General features: G+C 37.1%; 1 protein-coding gene across 1 annotated transcript; it reads left to right on the top strand.

Moving 5' to 3' along the window:
* Window positions 1–373: 373 nt before the first annotated feature.
* LOC121267936 lies at window positions 374–2957 on the top strand. The gene is made up of 5 exons (XM_041172034.1): window positions 374–990; window positions 1075–1401; window positions 1513–1861; window positions 2109–2240; window positions 2351–2957. The coding sequence occupies exons 1-5, from the start codon at window positions 658–660 to the stop codon at window positions 2461–2463; spliced, it is 1254 nt and encodes a 417-aa protein (XP_041027968.1). The 5' UTR covers window positions 374–657; the 3' UTR covers window positions 2464–2957.
* Window positions 2958–7888: the final 4931 nt, after the last annotated feature.

The following is a 7888-nucleotide window of genomic DNA, read 5'->3' on the forward strand; positions in this document are numbered from 1 at the left end:
AAATGTTTCATTTCATCGCATTGTTATAATTTTTTTAAATTTATATATAAAATATAATAAATAATTTAATTTAATAATTTATTAAATTATTTTTGTTATAATATTTTAAAATGATAATGAATAGATATTACCGAAGCACTTTGAAGTTTGGTGTGTCCCACCATAAAAGCCAACAATTTTACAGAGAACGTGGCCTTCAGTTGGATGCTCGATCACAAGCAGCAGGTTATGTGCCCCACTCCCTCTTCTCAAATGGACCCCACTGTCTTCTCTTTCTTTTTTTTCTTCTTCTCACCTCCCTTCTTCCGCGCGTACATCTGCTCACTCTCACGCATAAAGAGAAAGGCAAAGAGACTATTACTGTGCTGGGGCTTTGTTGAAAAGGAAGGCCTCGAGGCTTTCGTAGAGACCCCTCCCCAGTTTCCCTCCTTCAATCACTCTCCTTCTCACCCTACTTTTTGATTCGGCTGGGCCCCCTCTGATCAGACTCCCGCACACACCCCCGCAAACCCCCAACTTGGGTAAAGGGTTTTGGTTATTAAAATCTTAACCCAGAAGCGAACCTCTTTCCATCATCACTTCAAAAAGCCCCCAGTCACCTGATATTTTTTCCTTGCTAGCTTATTTCTTCTTCTTCTTTCTGTAAGGGTTTTTAGGATGGCTCTGAGTTTGGATGACGTTGAGTTTTGGCTCCGACCTGAGTTCCTCACCGAAGACGGTTTTGCCATGGACAAGAATGAAAGAAATGGGTTCGTCTCCGACTCTGAGACGACGAAGGCTTTGTTCCCTCTAGAGTTTCCCTACGGGTTTGACTCTTTTGGGACTTCCTCATCGGATCTCGGTTCTCCGGTTGAGTCAGTTGTCGGTTCGAGTGAGACGGAGAGCGATGAGGAGGACTACCTCGCTGGCTTGACCCGCCAAATGGCTCGCTCTAACTTGGTGAATGAGTCCAGGAAATCAGGCTCCGCTTTTCACTCTGAGAACGCGAAGGTTTGGTACAGTTCTTCATTTTCATAATCGACGCGTTTTGTTTCTATGATTTCTGATTTGGGGTTTCTGTTGCTCATTTTGCAGGCTTGGGTTTCGTCCGGCTCACCGCAATCGACGCTGTGCGCTGTGGGCAGCGGATGTGGATGCAGAAAGGGCTCTAGCCATGGTAGCCCAAATGGTTCTTCCCAAGTCTCGTCCCCACCAGCGACTTGGGATCTGCTTCACTCTGCTGCTGGGGAAGTGGCAAGGATGAGGATGAACGAAGAGTTGTATGCGCTTAACCATGGCAGAGGTCTCATGGATCCCTTGAGGAAACCCTCTCCGCTTCCTGTTCCCGTTAAGGGTAATTCCAACACTGATGTTGGGTTCTTTCCTCAACACGCGCTTTCCCACCAGCAGTTGCAAATGCGAGTAAGGCTCTCATTTACTCTGCTTTCTTGGCACCACCTGAGATTTGTTTAATCAGATCCTGAAGCTTGCAAATCTTTCTATTATTGATGGGGTTTTTGTCACTTCCAACAGTTTCAGCAGCTCAGACAGCAACAGATGTTGAAGCAACAGGGCTCGGCGATTTGGGGAATACAAGGAAAGCCGAATGGAGAATACCAACAGCGGCAGGCCCAGAACAGGGGGAGGAACAGCGAGTTCGTTGGAGGCAGAAACGGTGGCCCTCTGGGTTTGTCAGCTTCTGCATGGCCCCATCTACAACAGGCTCAGCAACAGCACCAGCACCAGCACCAGCATCAGAAAAATGGGTCAGGCATGAGAGCTGTATTTCTTGGGCGTCCTGGTGGTAAAAGGGAATGTGCCGGCACTGGGGTGTTTTTGCCTCGTCAAGTTGATGGTCCATCCGATACACGCCGGAAGCCAGGTCCACTCACTGTTACTTTCCGCTGTGTTGGTTTGAGTTTAAAGCTGTAAACCGTCCATTTCTAGTTGGTTTAGAAAAATGTTGGTTTATTCCCCTATGCTTCTACTGCGTCAAGTTCTTTTAGCCTTTTGGGTGGGTGTGGAATTTGTTAATTTACTTATTGTCGGCTGTCTTGATAGTCAGATCTAGTTAGCTTATTTCGCTGCTATACAACATGTGCTGATTCTTTTCCCATAAACTCTTACAGCGTGTTCCACCGCCTTAGTCCCTGCAAGAGTGGCGCAGGCGCTGAACCTCAACTCGGAAGATATGATGGGCTCTCAGCCCCAGCCCCAGCTTCAGCCTTGGTTCTTTGGGACAGTTACTGATCCAGACGCTGGTATATATACGGTTACTCTCATGTCAAGCTTTTTCCCTCGGGTACAAACAATAGAAATTGGTTTTTACCCATTTTTTTGTTTGTTTGTTTGTTTGTTTGTTTTCTTGCAGACACTGCTCCGAGGCGTAGGAGTAACACCGTCTATTCTCATCAGAAGCGTAACATCCGGCCGCTGCCAGAAACGAGCCATGAGATTAGGCTACCAAAGGAGTGGACTTATTGATTCCCGTCTCAATCTGTGTTCTTCATATCCTTTTTTTTTTGGGAGTTTTAGGAAGCAAAAGAAATTTGGAAGCTTTTAGTTTGCTATAGGAATAGTTATATTAAGATACAGTGTTTGAAAGAATGAAGAAAGAAATGGTGGAAGAAGATGAGAAGAACAGGATGAAAGCATAGGTTTTTCAGTTTTTGGGTGTAGGGCTAGAGGTAATAAATGTCGAATTCGATGAAGCTACAGCTCTTGTTCTTTCGGTTGGGCTCACACGAGGAAGTGGTGGATGGGATTTTTTTTTTTTTTTTCTAGTTTGGGAATAAGCTTTGGGATCGATTGCAAGAAAATCACGGGGTTAAAGAGGAGGGGTTGGAGCCCATTATGTTTTGTTTAGTATGGTGAATTACAATCATCATCCATCCCTTCTCCCCTGAAATTTGATTCCCAACCTGTCTTGCCCAGCATATGCATGCCATCGAGTAATAAAATAGCATATTATTATTTAATTTCTACCCTTTCTCAATTCTCTCACGCGTGTTCTCTTTCCTGTTCTGCAATGTGTTGGGACATGAATGAATTTTTATAGGAATTGGAATTGTTCTTGGAGTTCTTTTACTAGGGTTGAGTTTGAATTTGGCCTGGAGGTTTCTTTCTTGGGTTTTGCCCATTTGATGTTTGCAAAATGGGTCCCGTCGTTTAACGCGCAATGAACTGTTCATGCTTCCGGATGTGTTTAGGCTCCGTTTCCTTTCAAAATTCATTTTAATTTATCTTATCTTATAATTATAATTTTTTTAAATTTTTATATGAAATATAATAAATAATTTAATTCTTTTAAATTTTAAAATAATTTATTTTAAATTTTTATACAAAATATAATAAATAATTTAATTATTATTTTACTATTTATAAATTATCTCAACTCATATTTTAAACAAAAAATAATAATAATAATAATAAATAAATAAATTTAAAACTAACAGCATGGCGCACATCCTTTCAACAAAAAAGTAAATAAATTTAAAACTTGCATTTTCTATTTACCTTTTTGGATTGTGATAGGTTAATTCTTTATCTTATTTTTTAAAATATATTATTAATATTTATTTACAAGAGAATTATTACAAAGAGAATTATTACAAAGAGATTACATAAAGTAAACTTACAAACTGATGATGCAGTTTTATGAAATTTGTTAGATCTATTTTATAATAAAAATAATTTTACAATCTGACGGATCACATTAGACCATATTAATTTGTAGATTTATTTTTATATAATCACGTTGTTGTTAAAGTATTTTCCTATTTACAATATCTCTTCCTATACAATGTCATGTAATTATGTTCTCTTTTAAATTAATCTAAATTTATAAATTAAATCAAAATATAAATTAATTCAAAAAATAAAAAGAAGAAATTATATAATGAAAATAAGAGGTTAATTTAGCTTTAGATTTTGATTTTGGCGCCCAACAAATAAGAATGTGTGGGAATGAGAGAAGATCTGAAATAAAAATAAATGAATTTTGAAGAAATGAAAAAAATCAAACAGTAGGAGAGATAAACTAATTTAAAATGTTTACAAGGATGAATAGTTCATTCTACATCTAGTATGTTACTGTAGCAGAATGTAAAATAAGTGATGAAATACAAGATTTATTGGAGGGCACTTTTAAGAGAATTTCTTTATATTTTAAAGAAAAATGTATTATAGAGCATCCATTGGGAGTGTTTTACCCAAAGTTTTAAATTTCGTACCGTACCGGCCGGTACGGCCGAAATTTTTCGTTTCGGCCGTCCGGCCGGTACAGATACTATACCTGTTCCGTACCGGCTAAAATACCGGCCGTACCGGCCGGTACCTGTCATACCGGCCTCAATTTCGGCCTGTACCGGCCTATATTTCGGCCGGTACCGGCCGATATTTTGGCCTGTGTTTTTTTTTTTTTTTCATTTTTTTGTTTTTTCAAACTACAAACTTATTTTTTAACCCTCAATTCAGACTAGACTATTTATAATTTATATATATATGTATTTGTATATAATTTATTTATATATAGACTATTATTTTAGAATATAATTTTTATATATATTTATATATATAATTTATTTATAGATCGACTATCCCGAAACGTTATTCCGAAACGGTACCGGTATCGAAATATTTCGTTCCAGTGCCTTGACCGGTACGTTATCCAGTACGGTATTCAAAACATTGGTTTTACCCATTTACTACTTATAGTGTATTTGAAATTTTTTTTTATATTTTTATCATTTTCTTTTAAATATTTTTTTAACATCCTTAATCATTAAGAAAAAATTTAAAAAAATATAGAATTTTACTAATAGTCATTTCTTAAACCATTAAATAAAATTAAAAATTTAAAAAAATCAAATACAAAAAGAATAGTAAATGGACAATAAGAAGATAATAATCCTATTATTTTCTTTTTATTTTTAAACAATGAGTCTTATTTAAAAATAAAAAAAGTGCGGAAATTTACACTCTTACTACTTAAGCATTGGCAATGGCTTAAAGTCTAAAATTTGAGGTTTTAATTAAAATTAAATTATTGGAGAGGTTAATATACATTGAACTATCCATCTAAAAGTTAAAGTAATAATATAATATTAGATATTTTAATATTAATTTTTTTATATTTTATAAATACACTCTATATATTAATTAATAATTTAATTTTCACTTAAAATTATTATTTTCCAACTATTTTTTTTTCCTCAATCTAATTATCTAACAATAGCCATTAAGAATATTTTTAGAGTAAATATTATTTTAGAGATGAATAATGACTGGTCAAATATGGAGAAACATATAAATTTACTGTAACTCAAAAGTAAAGTCTTAAAGTTTTGACTATTCTAATATAGACTACTTTTGAACTACTTAGTCAAAATTTAGCTGAACTACTTTTGGCTAGCTCTTATAACTTGTGTGTAAACTAAATGAAACTATTTAAATAGTTATCCCTTGGGCTCGCAGCTAGGGATAATAAAAATATTTTATCTTATCTTATTATTATATATTTTTTTTAAATTTTAAAATAATAATAATATTAAAAAATAATTTTATAATAATTTTTTATTTAACTTTCATCTCGATTCACTATCCAAATATCACATTACTTTCCGTGACTCTGGTAGAGAATGTAACCAAGGGCGAGGGAACAGAGAAGAAATGAGTGGCTTTTGAGTTGTGAAGCGAGACTGTGGATTTGCTTAGGAGGGAAGTATTTTTGATGTGGCTTTAAATGATGGAGTCGTCATGATGTACACTGATCATACGCGACTACGCGTGGGCTGCTGCTTTTACACGTTTTGGTTGCACAGCGTGGCTCCAGCTCTATCGTTTCCTGTCATCATCTTTTTTTTTTTTTTTTGCCATAATCTCGCTTGATTCTATTATGGCGGGTCTTTTTCTGAATCTCTTGAAGCTTTGTCTATCAGAGTTGACGATAGAGATGGGTGGAGAAGATGTTGCTTTCACAATCTCGAGTACTTTACAACAGTGCTGGCACAAGGCATAGCATGCATTCTTTTTTATATTTTTGCTCTAAATTGGTCACATCGCTTCATTTTGCCGGCAAAGACTGGGCTCGGCGAGTCTGGTAAGTTTGAATGAATCACATGGAGTTGCTGCTTGCATGCACCAAAACTAAAACTAAAAGGGATTTGGGGGGAGCCACCACGTGCGTTAGGCACGTAGTTGGGGGGTTGGGGCCTCTTGGGGTATCCGCTCTGCACGTCGGTTGTGTCCTTAGTGGTGTTGGACGTGGGCTGCGTGCATGTTTCGGCGGGGAGGTGTTTGAACTTTGACTTGCTCTTATCTTCCGAGGATTCCATTTCCCCATTTGTTTTGCTTTCGTGATTGGCTGCACTTGCGCCTCTTTCCAATTACCATTTGCATTCTATTTTCAAATTCTAAACTTTTTTTTTATTAAATTAAAGTATATCATATAATCAATTTATTACGTATGCTTTACAAATAGTATGAAAATAGATTTTTTCATTACATTTTGCGCATGTATTAAATGAATACTTCGTCCATCATGGCCGAGTATTATTAATTAGTATTAGATAATTCATGCTTTAATTATTTTATTTTTTATTTTTTTACATCCAAATATACTTTTATAACGAATTTATTACTATTTTTAACACTATTTGTGAGGGAAGGCCTGCTTCGAAGGGCCCAAATCTAGGAAAGCCAAGGCCCACTTCCGAAGAGCCCAAACCTAGAAAAGCCAAACCACAAAGCCTGGACCCGTGTAGGGGGCCGAGGACTCAGGGTGAGAGGATCAGGAAGCAAGGTAAGCGCAGGTTCGGTCTGTTCGGACCTGTCGACTCAAGGTCCGAGAGGATCAGGGTTTGCAAATTAGCAAATCAAGTGACCGGGCAGGGCAGGCACAACATTATCATGCACTCGACCCCAGAGTCCTGGATTCCAGGCACGAGCCAATCCAGGTCAGTGTCAGGAAATCTGGCGCACGATGGAGCGTCCCACGAGCCAAGGACAGCTCGCCTGCAGTCTGACATCTCCTGGCATGATAGAGAAGTGGTGGCCGCACAGACGTAGGACAACAGGAATGACACGATCTCTGGCTAGGCCGCAAACTGGCCCCCACTAAGGCGACAGAGAATGGGTGGTGACAGGCCTGGCGTCTGACACGCCACGATCTCCCTCGACTAAAAAGGCCCGACTCAGGTATAAATAAGGGATAAACCCTCTTACGGGAGGGTCTCGATTCAACCTACGTAACTCTTTTACTTTGCATTGTATTTTCCTTCTCCATCACCAAAGAACAACCCATTGACTTAGGCATCAGAGTGACCTCGGAGGTCACAGGAGCCTCACTTTCTTCTTAGTTGCAGGCATCAGGGAGCTTGAACTTTGTGGAACTGTTCGGGCTGCAAAATACGACATCAACACTATTAAACCAAGTCTTAAAGAGTTTTTCGAAGCTTTTCATAAACACTTACTGTGTTGATGAAATTATCTTACATCCAAGCCATCTCACTAGTTTTTATACTATTCATATACACTCTTACATTATTCATAAAACCACATTGTATCTTACATCCATCTTAATAAATTGTTTGGTTGAAATGTGATGTTTTTGAGCCAAAAAAATCTGAAGCCAAGAAAGTTTTAAACTTTTAATTTTTGTTAAGGAAAAAATAAATAATATTTACAATCATAAAGTATATAAGCGTCACGAACTCGTTTTTTTTTTTTTTTTTAAAAGAAAGGAAATATGAGAGCCACATGAAAAAAATAATTTTTTAATGATAAATCCCATTCTTTTTCAAAAGAAGTATGCGGCGCTTATGGAAAGCCTAACATGATCTTTTAGATAATTGGTGGGTCCTATTGCTTTTTCAATAAATATATTAAAAAATAATCTTACAAATTGACG

This window comes from Juglans microcarpa x Juglans regia, chromosome 5S, assembly GCF_004785595.1.
Source record: "Juglans microcarpa x Juglans regia isolate MS1-56 chromosome 5S, Jm3101_v1.0, whole genome shotgun sequence".
Classification (NCBI taxonomy): domain Eukaryota; kingdom Viridiplantae; phylum Streptophyta; class Magnoliopsida; order Fagales; family Juglandaceae; genus Juglans; species Juglans microcarpa x Juglans regia.

What these genes read in the sequence shown, in the direction of transcription:
- LOC121267936 (XM_041172034.1), top strand. Translation starts at nt 658, where the DNA reads ATGGCTCTGAGTTTGGATGACGTTGAGTTTTGGCTCCGACCTGAGTTC. An exon ending in CGATACACGCCGGAAGCCAG is followed by an intron (nt 1,862 to 2,108) that starts GTCCACTCACTG and finishes AAACTCTTACAG; the next exon opens with CGTGTTCCACCGCCTTAGTC. An exon ending in AGTTACTGATCCAGACGCTG is followed by an intron (nt 2,241 to 2,350) that starts GTATATATACGG and finishes GTTTTCTTGCAG; the next exon opens with ACACTGCTCCGAGGCGTAGG.